Genomic DNA, 21004 nt, shown 5'->3' on the forward strand with positions numbered 1-21004 from the left:
ATCTCCACCATTTATTTTAAAATCCAATGGTTCAGATTCATTCTCACATTCTCATATAAAGAAGGCATTCTCATATGATATGCCCTATATATATATATATATATATATATATATATATATATATATATATATATATATATATATATATAGGGCATATCATATGAGAATGACATATTTATATGAGAATGTGAGAATGAATCTGAACCATTGAATTTTAAAATAAATGGTGGAGATTATGAGTGAATCTTTTTTTTCTCTCTCCTGTATCTTGAAATAAATGAAGTAGGAGAGAGAAAAAAAAGATTCACTCATAATCTCCACCATTTATTTTAAAATCCAATGGTTCGGATTCATTCTCATATTCTCATATAAATATGTCATTCTCATATGATATGCCCTCTATATATATATATATATATATATATATATATATATATATATATAGTTGGCTTTAGTCTTGCCGATACAAATTGCAAGCGTGGAATATGTTTTTTTAGCTATAAAGTTTGTGAAAAGTCAATTATATAACAAAATGAGTAATTAATAAGTAAATGACATTTTAGTGACTTTTACCGAAAGATGTGTTCTTGGAATAATTGACAATGATATAGTTTTAGCTCATTTTCAAAAAAATAGATGGTAGACGATTTTCATTATAATTGTATTACATTAAATAATATTATTTCTTATTTTCAGCATAATTTAGTTCATACTTTCTTTCATATTTAGCCACACCAGTATATAATGTCCAGATCCTCCCCTGGTCACACATCCTCCCTATCATCTACATTTATTTAATTTCTCAAATATAATAATTAAATTCTCAAATTTAATTTCCTTGATAACCCCAAATTATCGGCATCTGATGAACAACCGAGGGAGTAATGATAGAGGGGATATAATAGAGTTCTAGTTTATATTATTAGTTATCAATATTGTTATTGGGCTTTTACTAGTATTTGGGTCTTTAAGCTTATTACCCATTAGAAGTATTATATATTGTAGTCTCATTGAGACATTAGGTAATCAATCAAATGAAAAAGTCTTTTATTTCCTTTAATTCTATTTTGTTATTTTAGTGTTCTTCTTCTTTCTAGTTAAAACCCTATATTATAGCTTTGATAGGAATTGCTTCCTATCAATTGGTGTTTTCATCCATGTACTCAAATCCTCATACACCTTCATATTATCCATGGAGTATTCCTCCTACCTATCCCAAAAACCCTTTTACATCTCCAACCACATCTTCATTTCCATCTTTTTCATGGGAACTTTTTACACCATGTTACACTCATGTTGGATCATCATCACTAAGTTTGTATCCAAATCATGGGTATTCTCCACATCCACCTAATCCTAACTCATATTCATCATATTCATCATCTCATTATTCATATTACTACAATAATTATTATCAAAAACTCCAACCAACAAACACCTCTTTCACAATTGGTCATAAATATCAAATCTATTCTAGAAATAGAAGATATTTTGAGAAGTTTCTGCAAGTGTCTCGTATATGTTTTAAGAAAACATCTCAAAAAAAATCTCAAAAGTTGTTTGTCTCAAAAAAATCCCCAAAATCGAAGCACGAAGCATTCATAGGAGAACCTTCAGACTTCTTCAAATATTCAGCAGCAAGAATGTCGGCAGACTCTCCAACAACACCTATGGCTAAATTGTCGAAAACTATTCGACCCATTCAACCCATAACCCCTCCCTCCACCTACCAGAAACTTCCATCCCCTTTTTCCAACCACAACACTAAATCTTCGAACCCTACACGAAGAATTTCGAAACCCAATAATCACATGAGAATAAGCTTCACCGGAAATCCATTCTCCAAACCTTCTTCCCTCGTGGAAAACCCTAGATCTAGTTTCTCTCACACCCCTGCCAATAGTCTCATAGATTTTCCGAGAAAAATCTTTGCTTATAAACAAGAAAAGGTGAAAGATCAGGTGTTGAGACCTGGAAAGATTCGGTCGCCGTCATCAGCTGCTGCGTCGAAATTGTCCAAGAATTTCATGTCGACGATCTCTGCTTCGTTCAAAGTTGTTGAGTCTCCTAGAAGGAAAATCCTTACCGAGAGAAACGAGACCGCTCTTTCATCTGAACGCAAAATTCATGTTTGTAAGGTAACTTTTGTTGATCCTTTAGAACAGAAAAGGCTTGATGCTGCAATTGATGGAAATGAAATTCCTTTTCCGAGTTTTGAGTCTGATGATATGAGTAGTGAGAATTTGTCAGTTTCGGATGTTGGTTCTTTGTTTTTGAGGGATGATTTGTTTGAAAATGTACCTATGAATAGTCCTTCGATTTCACATATTGTGATTCACAATAATTCCTTGTTTGAAAATGTTTCCATAGAGCCTTTGATTCCACATAATGAGATTCACACTGAATCATTTGAAAATGTTTTCATAGAGCCTGATTTTGTAACCCTTGAATCTACTTTTAATCTTAGCCCAACCGCGGCCACTCCTCCAGTTTCATACACACATACTTTAGTTGTGTATTCGAATCTTCAAAGCTCACTGACATTCGAATCAGAACATGGTGACAGATATGAACCAGTTGCGTATCCTAGTGACTCTCAGAGTAGTGTTGGATTCCCAAAAAATGAATCTAGTGGTTCTTGGCATCAGGATTCAAGAGTAACTAAATGGAGATTTCAAATGGTGCACCCATTGGAAATTCTTCAGAGAATAAGACTAGAGAGGATAGGTTGGTGGAAACAATTGTAACTTTGGGCGGTGTTCACCTACAACTCTCTCGAGAACCTGTTAGTGCATTTCAAGCTCCTGTTGAAGATACACAGGATCTCTTTTCTGATTCTAAAATGAGTGATGTTAAAGAAATTGAATTCCAAAGTTCTTCTTTTACTTAAAAGCTTCCATTGCAGCATCACTCAACTTAGAATTTCCTGGTGTGAGGTGCATAGTGTTGTTGATGTCAACAACCAGAGATCTTTCCCTACTTGGAATTCAATTAATGAGTTTGATCCAAAACATTTTGGTGTGGAATGGAGGCAGAAGTTTGAGACATTGATCAACTTGGAAAAATACTTGCAGTGGCAAATACTTGAAGTTTGGAATAATAAAGTTCTCATTCTTTCTTATAATCTACTTTCTGCATGTGAGACTATGGGATCTGCTACTACTATTTGCACTGATAAAACAGGTACACTCACTTTGAATCTGATGAAGGTGACAAAATTTTGGCTTGGTATAGAACCATTGGAAGAGGGTGCATATTTAAATGTTGATACATTTGTTCTTCAATTGATCAAAGAAGGAGTTGCTCATAATACAACTGGTGATGTTCATGAATCTTAATCAGACTCTAATTTGAAATTTGAGTTTTCTGGTAATCCAACAGAAAAGACAATATTATCTTGGACTGTTTTGGAATTGAATATGGAGATGGAAACTTTGACAAAAAGTTGTTCTATTATTCAAGTTGAGACTTTCAACTCAAAAAAGAAAAAAAGTGGAGTGTTGTTGAGAATAAATATTGACAACAAAATGAATGCACATTGGAAAGGAGCAGCAGAGATGGTTCTAAGAATGTGTTCAAAATACTATGATGCTTATGGTATTGTGAAACATCTAGATAATGAAACCATGTCAAAATTTGAAAGAATTATTCAAGGTATGGCAGCTAGTAGTCTTCGTTGTATCGCTTTCGCATATGCTGAAGTTGAAGTGGAGAAGGTACCAGCTAATTTTTTGTTACAAAAGGCTTACAGCAGACTTAGCTTCAAGGATTTGGAACTTGAAATCCCAAAGCTATTCATTGGAGGACTAAGTCATGGATTCGGTAACTTGAAAGCAACTGCGGAGAACCTTCCACCAGTGACTCAAGATAAATTTCCTGTTATAATTGTTCAGTTTAAGCAATGAAATCCGAGAGTAATTTTAGAACCTTGAGGATAAGGTTCAAGTGAACCCGGCGACAATGATAGAGGGGATAAAATAGAGTTCTAGTTTATATTATTAGTTATGAATATTGTTATTGGGCTTTTACTAGTATTTGGGTCTTTAAACTTATTACCCATTAGAAGTATTATATATTGTAGTCTCATTGAGACATTAGGTAATCAATCAAATGAAAAAATCCTTTATTTCCTTTAATTCTAATTTGTTATTTTAGTGTTCTTCCTCTTTCTAGTTAAAACCCTAGATTATAGCTTTGATAGGAATTGCTTCCTATCAAGTAACGCCTACAACAACGATCCATACGTGCCCAAATTGTAGTTTACCTGCTCTGCTAATGAACTTCAACAAATATGGTTGAAAGAGTAATTGATCCAACTTTGAAGTCTAAAAAGATACTACTCCGGCCTGATTTATAAGCAAAAGTGCTCTTTTTAAGTTCATTGAATAATGAATGTATCTAGTCTACATAATAGACAAGATACATTTATTATTCAATGAATTTTAAAAGAGAATCTTTGCTTATAAATAAGGCCAGAGGGAGTAACATCCTTAGACTGGTAGGTCTCAATTGAAATCATTGATGACTATATTGTGTATTGTGAGGAGCCAAATCTTTGTATATTTTGTTGAGCATTTCCGTCAATTATTCTAACATCAATTCAAAGAGGTTTAACTTAAACCATCTATTGCAACTTAAACCAATAGAGGCTTAAAATGACTTTTCATCTTATCATTGGAAAAAATCAAAGAAGGCAAATTCCATATAGCTTTGTGTATACTCCTAGGTACATATGCTATCATGCACAAACTATCTTTATGTAGTTTAAGTACCTATAAACAGAAGACTCTGAGTTTAGATAAGAACTATTGTCGTGGAAGTACCAACTAGTTATATGAAGGTCTTTAACAGTTAGTGCCTTCTTTAAAACTTCTTATCTCCTTTGAACTATTGTTCTTATGGGATATTAGAAGGAGGAGCGTAAGTGTTTTTTCACTCATACGCAAATACAATCTTGCATTTCTAGAAGGATCATATCTCCTTCTTGGATTTTGGAATTTCCATAAAATGTCCCTTGCATGAAACTTGTTTCCTTCCTTGTTAACTGTCTCTTTAGCACATTTCTTCTCAAAATCTTTTTTTTTTAAATGTTTTGAAATCCTTTACAGCAGCCTTACTGTAACAGAACTACATAAGACTTTGTTTGCGAGGTGTTAGAGAAAGGGAGGTGAAAACTTTGAAAAATAAGAAGAATTGGGTTAAAAAAATAGAAAGGTTTTGATTCAGAGGATTTCAAAAGGTTAACTTTTATTCATAACACTAAAAATCTCCTAATTTGAGGAACTTGAAATTTATATTGAACGAGGGTTTTTGAGGGTTTACATAAATTTTTCAAATATTATACTATTCTAAAAATTAAAAATATAGTAATAATAAATATTATTTTATCATTCTATACAAAATCATTTTTTAAAAAAAATTTTAAATATTTTTCTATATTTTTTTAAAAAATCATTTTTGGAAGCCCTTCCTTCTCCTCCAAACTCGCAAACAAAGCCTTAGGAAACAACATGACTTTCTTTTTTGAGTTACATTTTTTTCTGCGAAAATTTCAACATAATTTCATCAATATTAGGATAATATTTTATTCAAAAAATTCACCGACGGATAACATTTTTTATGACGAAGCTTTCATCTCGAACATGATAAAAACAGAAAGTATATGTTCTGGGAGTGCCATGTTTAATTTTTTGATAAAGTAAACAACATTTGACTTGAGTGTTAAAAAAAATCGAGATAACACGGCTATAAGTGAACGTCATTTTTTATACATAAAAAAAAAAAACCTATTTTCTCGATTTTTTTGAAGAATCAAGGTAATATAGCTATAAAGTATCTTGCTACGAATCTCCGTTGCCGCATTTAAAACTTTTTTCAACGATTTATCACTTGACATCTTTTTCATTAATTAGTAATTCTCAAAATATTTGTTATCAATAAACAAAAATATGCAATAATAAAATAAAGAAATATTTCATTAATAATACAAAAAAAAAAAAACTTTAATGCAAGTAAATTGACTTAAAAATTAAGATCCCTATTTTTACTACTTCGATAGTTACGGAGCGTCGAAAAATACTGTTGTTGCATTTTCTTCATGTCTATCTACAACAAGTTATCTCACTTTGTTGTTTCAAAGGATTATGCACCCATGTAGTCAAGTTCTGCTAGACATTAGACAATTTAGTTTTTACATGCCATAATCTTTACTTAAAACAAATTTCCAATTACAAATTTGAGAGAAAGGAAAACATAAATTAATGAAATACTTAAGACACAAAAATACAAATAGCAGGTCATTTTGAGTCAATATTTTTATCTATGCTTAAACAAAAGTTAACCAATCTAGTAACTCAGATATCACCTTTTCATGGATCAAACTGAATGTAACTAATGACTTCAGCAGAAGTGCAAGTATGGTATTTGGTCATACTTTCTATAAAGAACCTAAGTTACTTCTGAATATCAAAGAGCCGTGTTGAATTTCTCTTATTTGTTCACAAGACTCCCTTGGTTAAGCAGAGTATCCTTACAAACATGGTGCAAACAATTTAAGGCTCGGGTGTAGTCACCGGAGGTGGGCAGTGATTTCCTGGTCTTGATGTCCATGCTTTGCGACTCCTGTAATCCTCTATAGCTCGGAGTCTAAGTCTCTCATGAGAAGCATCCTGTGAAACCTTGACTCCCTGTACACAAGCAAAACAGTTTCCACACAGTTAAGTACAGCATGATCCATTGGGTAAAACTAAGAATTTCAAGTACTTACTTTTGGAATGAAAGATAACTTTGGTGGGGCTTGTACAATATCTCCAAATTTAATTTTTTCTTTACCAGGAAAGCCCAAAAGTTCATCTTCTTCAACCTTTTTGTGCTTCTTCTTTTTCGCTTCATACCTGAAGAATTTACCATGATTAAGATTAAACTAAGCTAATGTTACGTGTAGATTTATTCATTCAGTAAAGAAATTTCACAGATTCAACTTCAAATGCCATATCAGTGTTATTAATAGCAGATCGCCAAGAACTCAGATATGAAAAATAGCAGATAGCATAATGGGTCAATACAGAAGCCGCAATGCGATTGAAATGCATATAAAATTCTGCATGTTGCACACAAATAAAAGCTACATGAACATAAATTAAGAAAGTAACTGACATAAAACTCAAAATATCAATATTTCAGACTAATAAAGAATGATGTATTGATAGAATTTGCACTTGGACTGTTCATTTTCGGTTCTAACTAACTTTTCATTGATTGAATTTTTGGATCGTTACAACTGGTTGCATCTATAGAAGCAACCAGTTGACCAGCTATAGAAGCTGGGATACATTTCCAAGCTGACACCGGTCAGTCTTGGTAGTTAAGATAGTCCTAACTAACTATCCTAGCTAATCTCTAATATGCAAATTGCATACATTGCATTGCTTGAAGGAGATGAAGTGAATAACACAGGGGTTACTTCTTTTTCTTTGAGGTGATGAGTTGTGTCTTTACCTAGGTAAAGGCTTTTATTGTTTAGGTAGTATATATAATACAACTAACTGACTCACCACTTAATATTGTGTACTTTTTCAATTTTTAAGAAAAAGTTATACTTCAGGTTTTTGTAATCTGTTAATGTTTTAAAAGTTTGATCAACTAAAACACACAACTTCGCTATTCCTTCGTACCGGCATAACCAATATATCAAAATGCACTGATATACAGCAAATAGCAGAGTAGACACATCATATCAGCTACTGGGATCAATGAAGAACCATAGATACCACTACAAATCCATCATGCTGCAATATCTCAAAGATTTGATACTCGTTTTGAATGCATCATTTGCAATTAAAAGGAAACGCAACACGAAAAATAAAATAACTAATTGCATAAAAATAAACCGGTAACAAAAACCACATAGAAAGTACAATAAGCATCACTCTAAAATCGTTAAAAAAAACAACTAAGTAGGGCTTAATCCATCCACTTACTTCTTTTTACGCTCCTTTTTCTTTAACTGGGCTCTCGTTTTATCCTCGTCCATTGCAAACCTGAGATCTTTAACCTCCTTCCTCTTTCTTTTTTTCTTACTCTTATCATCAATATCATCAATTGCATTAACCTCTTCATCACAATGTTGAGGTGCCTTCAATGTTGCACTAGTATCAACCTTAGCATCCACCTATTTCACATACAATTCCAATATTATATCTGTCATTTAAAGAAATAACCCCCCCAAATTTCCATTCAATACAATAAACATCACTAGAAAAAACTTCATAAATTATCAATTAATTTTTTTAACAATGACACATACACCACTAAATATGATTTTACTCTTATTAGCTAGGAAGCACAAATACCGGAAACACGACACCGACACTGAAGCGATGATAATTTGAAAAAAAAAAATAGAGAAATTAAACGTAATCACATGTGTCGGTGTTGGTTTCGGACTTGGTTTCGGACGAATGAATGCATCATATGCTCGCATTAACATATCTACAAAACCCTAGGCAACTCAATACAGCAATCAGAAAGCAAAAAACAATAAAAAGCTTACCTTTTGAGCCTCTCCACTATCTAATTTCTTTGATAAGCCATTAGAATCTGAAAAAATGGAAATGTAATGAGAAAGGGAAAATAAGAAAGTGAAGTAGAGAAAGTGAAAGGGAAAGAGAAAGAACCGTTTTGGTTTTTAGAGAAAGAGATGATTTGGCGAAGTTTGAAGGGGAGAGCGTCGAGTTGAGAGGATTTAGGCGGTGGAGGGAGGGCGGTGGCGCCACCGTGAGCAGCCTTGTAGTTCTTCTCTCTCCTTTTTCGTCCCTTGCCTCCCATTCTCTCTTTCTCTTTCACTCTTGTGATAAACCCTAATATTGGAGTTTTTAGCAATTTTTTGAAACGATGTCGTTTTAGGTGTTTTGAAATACTTCGTATTTCTGTAAAATTGACTCGTGGTCGGTCGTGGGTATGAATTATCAAGCAAAAATCATCATTATTTATTTACCTCGTCTCATTATGAATAACTTTTAATTTTTCTTAAATAAATATGAATAAACTTAATTAAAAAAATTATAACTTATTTATAAAAATTTAATAATAGCAATTGAAATTGTATTTGTTGAAACTGACTTTCATAGTAATAATTTGTGATTTGAAAAAAAAAATGACTGTTTCTACGTTATTTTTCATTCATTTCTCATTTGTTATATTATTTGTTGTTCCAAACCTATGTAATCTCCAAGCATACCATACCTATCAAGATCTCATAATTCTTCACATGTTTGTTTTTCTCTTGCTATGTTTCGATTCATGTCTTAATGACTTTGTTAAATGGTGGTGTGACGCCTCTCTATAGTGGTGATGTTTTTTGGTATAGTCTTGTTTTGTTAAATTATGTTGCAATGTCTTTCTATAGTGGTGATGCTTCTTAATATAGCCCATTTTCTCTTCTTAATATAGCCCATTTTCTCCCTCTTAGTCAGTTCTTCAATTTGAATTTTTCTAATGGGGTTATTGAAAGCGTAGGAGAAAAAAAGTGAGTAAAAGAATATGTAGTGTCATATCTTTCCAAGTCTCATCAACTATAGTGGATAAGGGTCCTCGACTTCATTCAGATCTATCGTGATTTTTGAGTTGAAATTTCTGGGAAATCACGTGCACCTTGTATGTATTAATTCACGATCAATTATGAACCTGCCAAGCTACATTACTTCAATCCTTATTTATATTTGGGAAATCCTACCTAATGGGTCATTAACGTAACACCCTGAAAAATCTTGATTCTTTATTTATAAAAGAAACAATGTTTTGCTCAAAACAGATGCTACGCATGTTCAACAAACAATACTCTTCTAAATAAAATCTAACATGGCAGTAGAATTCAACTCATAAACATGCTTTATAATATCTCAACAAAATCAAACACTTGTTTAATTAAGTAATCCAATCAAAACTCAAAAACATCAATTAAAATGTCTCAGAGCACCGACAACAACTAAATAACGTGAAAAACAGCAAAGTAAATAAAAAGGTCTCAACGACATCCTCCAACTCAACAACAGCAACTCCTTTACCTAATTATCTATACTCCAAAAGAGTACAGTACCACAAACGAACAAACACGGGTAAGAATAACTTTACAGATGTTAATGGTGCAATTAAACAGCAAGGATAGTTTTCAAATAACAATAACATCATTTATCGTTTAAATTTTCTCACAATAATTTACAATTACAACAACAATCACAATGCAAATGTATAATGCAATGTACTCCTCCTCCAATATGCACGTGGTACCAAATTTTTGGATGTCAAAGTTATTTTACTGAATTATCCACGTCTCATGTTCTTCTCGGGAACAGTTCTAAGCATGAGATCATCATTGGTTCTCTCTGAATCGTGACCTCGTTTACCTATCTGTAATATACATGAATGCATGAAACATAACAATAATATTCAACATATCATACTCAACAACAAATAACATTCACATCTCATACTCAACGAGGTTCTCTTTGAACATCACAAGTTGCCAATGTAAGGCCAACAACATATTATGTAATTATAACTCAATCACATAATCATATAGTACTCAAAAAAAAACTCATCAACTCAAAAATACTCATCAACTCATAAAACATGTTAATATTTACTCATACTCATCAATAGTATAATATTTATTAATTTTAGTTCAATAATACTCATCAACAGAGTAAAAATTATTATTACTCATGTCATCCCATCATCAGGGTCTTAAAACAATTATTCACAGATATGTCAACACAATCCTAAACATGTCATAGTTACTTAATTTTAACTCTGACAGCTCATAAAGTCTTACTCTACCATTTCTCAACAACTCAACACTAACTCTTTTGGGTGGCGGCCTTACTCGAGTAATGATAATATGACTCAAAACAACTATAAAAGTCAAATACCTTCATTTTTAACTTTAAAGCTCGTCATATTTAACTCGAAAACAACTCTAACAAGTCTATAACAATTCTAACGACTCTGTTGGCAACTCTAACATCCCTGTCGACAATTCTATTGATAACTCTATTTTTTTTCCAAGAAAATATGTCATTTGGGATTTTTCGTGGTTTTTTCAGTTATCGCTCAAAACTGCGAAGATCATACACAGAAAATTATACGAAAATCCAATTATTGAAAATTTGCCCAAAGGGAACAGCCACATATCATTATATATTCAATCAAATCATTCATCAGGGATTCAAACAAATCAACTCAACAGTATTCAAGAATTAAATAAAAAGGGTTAAGGCAAACCCTCATGCCACAAACATAATCGTAGATAATTGAAAAGGAGAATAAGAAGATAGGAGGGTAAGAATCTCTCACTATTCGTCTGCCTAAACGCTCACGCGTAAAGAGTTACTCATACCTCGCAATTGAAGATCGAAGAACCCTTTGGATCTACCGCTCTTTCCTTACTAAGATCGCTCAAGCTTATGTCTCCTTGCCTCTTTTTCCAATTTCTCAATTTTCAAGATCTGACAATTATAATTCTCACTTTATTTATTTATTAACCCTAAGTTTCCTTAACACCCCATACATCCCTTTATTCTCTTAACACCCTCACTAACTCTATTTTTTCTAAAAATCTAAGTATCTATTATTTAACTAAATAATAATTTTATTAAATCATTATTTTATTTTAATTCAATAATTCTCTAGTTAAATTAAAACAATGCAAATATCTATTTATTCTAATTAATTACTTTAATTATTTTCTCCCAACTCTAAAAAAATTTTAATTTTAATTAAATTAAATAATTAACCATAACTCAATTAAATCTCTACCATCCCAAATTAATCGAATAAACCACATATATCTCACAAATAAATTAATTAAAATTGGGGCGTTACAAGTCTCCCCCACTTAAAAGGATTTTTCCCCTCGAAAATCACCCGTTAAGGTAACTTAGGTTAAGACTCTACCATTTGGTTCTCTGACCCCCACGTCACCCTACCCCTGGCTATAAAAGCAACTAAATACATATCACTTATAAGACACGTATCTCAAATTAATTTATCAGACCCAGAAGTATCTTCTCCACTTAGAGCAAAGACGTTTCCACCTGTTTGAGCTTTCTTTGGGTTCCAACATTAAATACGGATATGACCTTACTTTCCTCGGTTAAAACATGTCACCACACCATTCTTGCATTCATTAGCACGACGTCCAAGTTTCCCATACATGAAACACTTCATAGCAGTACATTCTGAAGCATGATGACCCATCTGTTCATATTTGAAACCCTTAAGATAAGTGGAAGCATCCCCCCACTTGTTCCTTCCCACCTGTAGCCTTTTGTTGGGACTTCTGTTTTTTCTCATAAGTTGGAGTCATATATGGCTTACCACGATTTTGATTTCCATTCTTCTACTTACTCACGCTCTTGTAGTGAATAGCTCTAGCGCTACTATCCTAATCATAGATTATGTATTTTTCACCAGCATTGAAAAATGACGGATCTCCTAATAACCAATGGTAAGCTTTATCTCCAAACGTAGACCACTCTCAAAATTTACGCAGTTAGAACCTTCAGCTTCTGCACCATTATAGTGAGGACAAAATCTGACCAACTCTTCAAACTCAGCCACATAGTCAGCCACAATCATATTTCCTTGCTTAAGCTCAAGGAATTAAATTTCTTTCTTACTGCAAACATGAGCTGGAAAATACTTCTCCGAAAAATCACTCCTGAAATTAGCCTAAGTGATCTCACTACCTGCAGTTTCCAACCTATGACGCGTATTCTCCTACCAATACACAGCTTCCTCAAAAAGCACATGCATTCTGAACAGCACCTTCTGCGTATTTGTGCACACCATGACCCTAAAAAAATTTAAGTCTGAGCACCTTCAGGATCATACCTTCCCTTAAATGTAGACGGATTGTTCCTCTGAAACTTTCCCAATCAACGAAATTCAACAATCGCTCCCTTTTGATTTTGTTGAGCCTACAAAGCCTGATATGCCTTCCCCATCACATGAGCCATTTCTTCCAAAGAATCAACAGTCGCATGATTGTTTCTTCCTCCAGTCATTTCTCTCTGCACAAGTAGTCAAGAGAAATTGACTAATTGTAAATAGTAAAACAAAAAGTAGTGAACGAAAATAAAGTATCGACAGTGTTCACACACATTTCGTATACAAGGGTACAAACTCTTTCAACACCTAGGCCGAATAGACCTCCTGCTCTGATACTAACTATGTAACACCCTGAAAACTCTTATTCTTTATTTATAAAAGATAAATGATTTTCTACTCAAAACAGGTGTTACATATGCTTAACAAACAATCCTCTTTCAAATAAAACCTAACATAGCGTCAGATTTAGACTTAAAAACATGATTTATAATATCTCAACAAAAACAAACAATTGATAAATTAAGTTATCCAACCATAACTCAAAAACATCGGTTAAAACATCCCAAAACTCAGTGTTAAAGATCAGAGCACCGATGAAAACTAAATAACGCGAAAAACAACAAAGTAAATGAAAAGGCCTTCATGTTGTCCTCTAACTCAACAGCAGCTACTCATGTACATGATTATCTAAACTCTAGGAGAGTACATAACACAACAAACAAACAAACAAACAAACAAACAAACAGGGGTAAGAATAAATTTACAGATATTATTGGTGCAATTAAACATCAAGGATAGTTTTCAAATAATAATAATATCACTTCTCATGCTCATACAATAATTTACAATAACAACAACAATCACAATGCAAATTTTAAATGCAGTGTACTCCTCCTCAAATATGCATGTGATACCAAGTTTTTGGATGTCAGAGTTATGTGACTGAATTATCCACTTCTCTAGTTCCTCTCTGGAACAGTGTTTTCTCTGAATATGAGACCATCATTGGTTCTCTCTTAACCATGGTCTCGTTTACCTATCTTCGATATACATGAATGCATGAAACATAAAAATAATATTCGACAACAAATAACATTAACGTCTGTACTAAACAAGGTTCTCTCAAAAATCACATTTTGCCAATGTAAGGCCAACACAGTAGTTATCTCTGAACAACTCAACATATTATGCAACTATAACTTAATCACATAATCATATAGTACTCAGGAAATAATGATTCAAAGATCGTCTTGATAGTTAACTTATCTTTGATATTTATGTATTCAGAGTGAGGTAGAACATCAACAATAATACCTCTTACTCTGTGGTGTTTTCTGTACTCTTTCTTTTGAGCTGGTGTGAAAACCTTTCTATCCACATAAACCATTCCCATTCCATTTACTTGAATCACCACTGAATGCAGGTGGTTTAGAAGAATAGTAATTTTTTCAGAAGCACTATAATGACGTGGAATATTAGTGCTAGTAACATGACTATCACAAATATCTCCCATCTAGTATACTTTTTCTTTTCAGTATATTTTTATGTACCACTATTAAGTGTTAAGCACATTCCATACTCTGATGCCAACTTAAGGTGAGGAAAATACACAAGAAGGGGGGGTTGATTTGTGTTTATGATAATTATTGACTTTTGGAACAGCAGCTTCTGAATCTGACCAAGTTCAGATTCTAAGCTAGAGTATGCAGCAGTGAAATGATTTAAAGTGCAGAAGCAATATGTAAATAACACACAACAATTATCTTGTTTCCTTAATAATGAGAGTAGTCCAGTCCCCTTGTCACACAAGAGCTTTTCACTATAATCACAACCTGATTATAGTTTGCTTAGACACAACGGTCCAAGATTTCCTGCTTAATCTTACCAGAAAGTGACTTCTTGCCTAAACCAACTATTCAGGACTTCCTGCTCAATCACACTAGAAAGAGACTTCCTTGCATAAACCAACTTTTTAGGACTTCCTTGCTCAGTCACACTAGAAACGGACTTTCTTTCCTAAACTAATTGTTCAGGATTTCCTTGATCAAACACTAAGGTTGAGACTTTTACAAATTCTATACAAAATGTTTAGGATTACAACAAGATGTATGTGATATACAATCAGAGGTATAAATAATACAGCACACACAAAGAGAAACTAAGAGAGCGAAATAGTTCTTGTTCTTGATGTATTATCTTGTTACTTATTTTGAATCTTTTTCTCCTTTTATAAAGGGAACAAAAGAGACGTTGGAAGCTTGTTTGCACAAGTGTCTTTGCTGAAGAAGTATTTTCGAAGAGAGAGACATTCGAGTTAGTACGATGAGGATCTTCATCTTCTGAATAATTGCTTTATACATTGTGTCTTTCTCAAGTAAGGTGTTCATAGACATGCTGGAGTAGACTAAAGAAATCATGTCAAGCTCTTTGAGCCTTGTGCTAAAACCTTAAGTTGACTTTCTGATAAGTGTCAAATTGTAGTTATTTTCGTATATAGTTTATGGCACTTATTGTCTCTTTTTCCTCAACTTGTGTGTGAATTCACACGTTTTAGTTAGATTTGTATATATTGTGTATAATTTGTATTTTTGATTCATTTATATACCGTTTGATAGTTAAAATGTGTTTTTCGTAGGTATTCATGCATAGTTGGAGCATTGAGTAATAAGCCAAGGCTAAGCTTCAAGATTGCAATGTTTAACAATTTATCAAAGAATAAGGCTCAAAATAAGGATGATAAAATTATCAATTTAGTTGCCATTTAGTCATTGTTAGTTAGAGTATTGAATAAGCTTTCCAACACTTCGAACCAGGCGCAAATCAGAGTTATGGCTCTCAAGTTATGGCCGAAACAAGATTTCAGGTTGCAGCAGACTGCGCTTAGGGAGCTCTCTGTGCCGCTAAGCGAGATTTGCGATTTCCAGACTTGTTAAAAGGGTAAAAATCACATTTGTAGGTTATGGGTTAGGTATTTTTGAGTCCCAACACCATCAACATCATTTTTTGGTAGATTGAGGCTTAGAAACAACATTGGAGCATGTATAAGGATGATCCCGAGTGGATTTCTCATTGATCGTCATTGACAAACCAGTAGATTTGTGGTTCATTTCTCTTCTTCTCTATGTATTTTCCATTTTTTGGGTTTGTATGTATATTTACTTTGTATGAAACTTTTTGTTTGGTTCATTTATCTTTCATGGTGTTGTATGAAACTTACTTTACAAATCATTCTTGATGTCTTCCTTGATCTTTTTGCTTTATGTTTGGATTTGGGTTGTTATAGACATATACCTCACAAATCTTGATTAGGGATGAAGATCTATTAGTTTCTAGATTCTAGAGATATATTTAGAGCTAATAATTACTGTGGGTATCGGAGCTTAATGCCTCCGTGTTGTTGATGTTGCGCGAGAGATTTGCAACGCGAGGAATACGGTTGTCTCCAACTTTGTGTTAGACGTAACCTCTGTTGTGCAATATTTTAATCGATACTTGATGATTTTGACGAATATTGTAGGTTGAATGCGACTGATCGATAGGTTTAAGTTTATTTTGAGTAGTGTAAATTCATGCTTGATAAGTCTTCTTCTTTAAAGAATGTATTCTTTCTTGTTTATATGTTTAATCCCGCATTTATTTTAAACCCATTCAAAAACCAAACTCATAAACGTGAGACTTGTCGAACGACAATTCAGTACCAATAATCCCTATGGAGACGATAAATTCTTGGAATAATATCTTCAAATCTTTTGTTGCTTGCCTTCTACCACTTCAATAAAACGGCGTCGTTGCCGGGGATTGGTGTTTCTATTGGATCGCATTGCGATAGTTTCTTTGTTTTTCAGTTTTTTAGATATCGTATATATTAATAATTTTATACTTATGTATAGTTATAGATACTTCAATTTTGTTTGATGAACTGACTAAACAAGTTAAACTCGGATTAACTCTTTAATTACAAATCTTCACTTTTAAACTTGTTTATTCATTTTCACAATTCCATTTTATAAAAATTGTGTTTTTCTTATTGTTCAAGTATGTGCACATATGTGTTGTTTACGAATTGTTGTAAATTATAATGTTTTGTAACGTTTGTTCAAGTTTGTGGTTAAGACATTTTCTCTATTTTGCGTTGAGGCAAAAACAATGGTGTGTCATGGAGGAAGTTACTACGCGAGCACAATTAAGGTGTCGAGCTCACGACGTAAAACAAGTGCTTGTTGGGAGGCACCCCAACTTTTGTAAATTTGGTTTAGTTGTGTAAATGAGACATGTAGGTGTTAAGTGGAGTTGCATCAGAACTGTTGTCTGCTAGACTGGTTTTTCTGGTTTTGGTGTAGCGCGCTTACCGCGCCCTGCTAAGCAGAGCCAATGAATTCTTTTTATTTTTTTCACTTGGCTCTCCTTTTTCACACTTCCACCAAGACATTATAGTATAGTAATTAATAGTAATATTTTTAATTCTTTTTGTTGTTGTTTAGACTTAAATTTTGGCACAATCACTTGAAGTCACATTTGCTGATTCTCCGAGTTTGATTGTTTCAACATGTCAATTGTGTGATAATGATATTGTTCAAAGTTGTGCGTTGCAAGGTACTCATTTATCGCTTTCTATAGCATAACATGATTAGGTAACTTGTCATTTGTACACTTATAATGCCATTCATTCTTTTTTGCATTACTTGTTCATGATATGAATCACTTTAGGTTCCTTTTCCCACGAGTTGTGAGGAAGCTTTCCATTATTCATATATCTAGGAGACCGACAATTCTTGTTTTAACTGGATTTTATTATGTTTTATCTTTTGTTTGTATTGATTTTGTGAAAGCATGAAAATTCGTAACCCCTTTGAAATTTGTGTCATTATCCATTTTGCTTTTGAATTTGAGAATCAGTTCACTTTTGATGTATTTTGATTGTTGTTTTTCTTAAACCCTCAACTTTGTACTATTGTATAAATTTTTGCCTTGCCTTAGAAAGTAGGGAGTATTCACACATTAATGTTGGTTGAATTAAAGTTGGGGAAAAAATATTGCTTGCTCATTGGTTAGTTGCTATGAGGTTGAGAAAAAAGAAAAGAAAAATGTGAAAAAGAAAAGAATAGAAAAAGAAAGAGAAAATAAAAAACATTTTGAAAAAGAAGAAGAAAAAAAAGAATCAAATAATTGTGCTAATAAGTATTTTGATTGGTGTGACAACTAGGGAATGTAAAAGAAGTTTGATTGAAATTTTTTTGTTTGAAACTCTGTGGATTGATCACTCCCTTAGGTTTAGGCAAGTTTTTGTTTCAATTAGCTTTAGAAATTGCCCCTTATTTGTTAACCAAGTCACGTTACAATCTTGAAAAACCCTTGTGATTCTTGCTTTTGTATTTTAAATATGACTTTTGGATGAATGCATAATTTAATCTATTGTTTGCAAGATTTTCGGATGAGTGTCAAAGTCCCTCACTTTTGTGTGTTCTTCATCCCTCGATGAGTTATTACTAGGCGTGATTCTTGACTAAGCTTGGATTATTTAGAATGTTTTGCATGATTTATGTACTTAGGATACATTTTGTTTTTATATCATTGTAGTATAGTGGTAAACATTATTTTGCTTGTATATTTTTGAATTTTGAAACATACAATTGTTTATTTTTCCAAACCTTGTCAATTTATGATTCTTTGGTAATTACTTTTGTTTCTTTAAGTTTTGTTTACTATTGTTTGAGGACAAACAACGTTTCAAGTTTGGGAGAGTTTGATAAGTGTCAAATTGTATTAATTTTCGTATATAGTTTATGGCACTTATCGTCTCTTTTTTCTCAACTTGTGCATGAATTCACATGTTTTAGTTAGATTTGTATATATTGTGTATAATTTGTGTTTTTTATTCTTTTATGTACCATTTGATAGTTTTTATGTCTTTTTGTAGGTATTCATGTGTGGTTGAAGCATTGAGTAATAAAGGCCAAAGGCTAAGCTTCAAGATTGCAATGTTTAGCAATTTATCAAAGAATAAGGCTCAAAATAAGGATGATAAAAATAATAAATTTGGTTTTTATTTAGTCATTGTTAGTTAGAACAGTGAATAAGCTATACAACGCTTTAAGTCCGGACACAAATCAGAGTTATGGTTCTCAAGTTATGGTCAAAATAAGATTTTAAGTTACAGCAGACCATGCTTAGCGAGCTCTCTGTGTCGCTAAGCGAGATCTGCAATTTCTAGATGAACCCATGGTTTCATACTCCCACATGAACCCATGTGTTGGATGTAATTTTATAGATTGAAATACATCTCCCTCCAAAGAGAATGCCTTTTCTCCAGGTGTGCATGGCGCAATGTTGGCCAAATGTTTATCAAAGTTCTTCTTGTCGACTTGATTAACTTCTATTAAGAAAAACTCTGATTTGCTTCAATATTTTCGGCAACCACATCATGTATCCATAATGAAATCCTATGGTGCATGGTCGAAGGGACTTTTCCTATACCATGGTGGTAGCTGAAGATTTCGATTAAGGGATTTTGATATCTTGAATTGTTGGATCATGATGAAGAAATAGTTCTCATGGAGCTATTTAAGGATTTTTTTTCTAGAAGAGATGTTATTTGGCTAAGAGTAATATTAGTAATGTGACAAGTATCCTTCGATGTAGGCGCTGGTATAGTCGAAACGACAGAGCGGGAAGATTTGAAATTCAAAATGAAGCGGTTTCGTCCAGCAGACACGTGGAGACATCGAAGGATAGTAAAATGGTCGAAACGTCGAACGTGGCAGACATCTATGTAATGACCGTTAGGGTCGAAGTAGTATAAATAGGAGTACTATTATTTAGTTTGGCATGTTCGAATCAATATACAAAAATTCACAAAATACACTCGAAATACCGGCGCGAGAGAAAAGAGTCTTTGCTGAAACAATGTATGTGTGAAGAACATCATATTTTCATACTTTATGTTATTTGTTCAATGCAAAGTTACATTTTAGAAGTTCTTTGTTTATACATTTACTTTACTTCGTTTTAAAGTTATTTACTCATTGCAATTTACATTAGCAAGTTGTATATTTTTGCAAACTGTAGAGATTATTGAATATGAATCAAATCACTAAAACACTATTCGACAATGTCCTAGGATCAATCTAGTCGATCCTGCGAGTAACCAGGTTGTTTAGACATTTTGGAGGACTAGCGGTTGTTTGTCAGAAATCACTGGTAAACACATGGATCCATTCTTGACCCAGAAATAAATTATAATTTGCCTTAATCGAAATAACCATAAATAGAGTTGGCCTTGTAATGGTTCTCACAACAGTGTCTACCTGTATGATACATAGGGTTTTGCTTGTTTTTCCTTCCTAGTTATAGAGAACCATGTTGTGGGGTCTTAGGTCACTGTCACATTTTCCAATCTGTTTCAATAAAGAGTGTGGCATCAGGTTGATTATCGCCCCTCCATCAACCAAGACTTTTTTAATCCATACATTATTGACCTTTTCCCATATGAAAAGGGGTTTCAGGTGTTGTTGCATACCATAATCAGGCCTTTCAAACATGGCATCATGATCATCTATTGAACCTTTATCCATCACGTAATAACATAAAGGTTTGTGGTTTGCTATTTCTTCAGTCAATCCATTGTCCCCCTCTTCGGTCACTTTAGTGATCTGGTCGAACTATATGGGTAACACATAGATCATATTACAAATTATTTCTAGTTCTTCTGAACCAGAATCAAAGTTTTTTGTTGCCATGTCTTCGTCTACATTATGTATGGCTCCTTTCCCCTTGGATTTTTCCATAGGTGATAAAAGAGGGAACAATCTTTGCTTCACAAGCCTTTTCTCCTTTTGAACTTCACTCATGGCTTGACAACTTCCACACTTACTCCAGTTTTCAGCCTTAAAGGCATCCTTTTCTTGTGATGGCACCTTCTCCATTGGGTACTGGTCACTGGGTTTTTGCCTAGGTAGTTTTTAGAAGTATATGAGTACTTCTTTAATACTTGTGATTTATCATGGTACGAAGATCCTACACAAAATTCGATTGATCTCCATTTCTGTTGATTTGTTTTTGTTCTTTCTACAGGCCTAACCCAATCACCTAAGGGAATGTTGGTAGTTGGGTCGTAGTT

At 33.2% G+C, this 21004-nt stretch overlaps 1 protein-coding gene across 1 annotated transcript; it reads right to left on the reverse strand.

Moving 5' to 3' along the window:
- Positions 1-6253: 6253 nt before the first annotated feature.
- Positions 6254-8883, reverse strand: LOC131612065 (uncharacterized). The gene is made up of 5 exons (XM_058883879.1): positions 8676-8883; positions 8552-8598; positions 7980-8170; positions 6767-6893; positions 6254-6686 (listed from the first exon to the last, which is right to left on the reverse strand). Exons 1-5 carry the CDS (start codon positions 8824-8826, stop codon positions 6552-6554), a joined length of 651 nt encoding a protein of 216 aa, XP_058739862.1. The 5' UTR covers positions 8827-8883; the 3' UTR covers positions 6254-6551.
- Between the last annotated feature and the right edge of the window lie 12121 nt (positions 8884-21004).

The sequence above is a fragment of the Vicia villosa genome, linkage group LG6, assembly GCF_029867415.1.
Source record: "Vicia villosa cultivar HV-30 ecotype Madison, WI linkage group LG6, Vvil1.0, whole genome shotgun sequence".
Classification (NCBI taxonomy): Eukaryota; Viridiplantae; Streptophyta; class Magnoliopsida; order Fabales; family Fabaceae; genus Vicia; species Vicia villosa.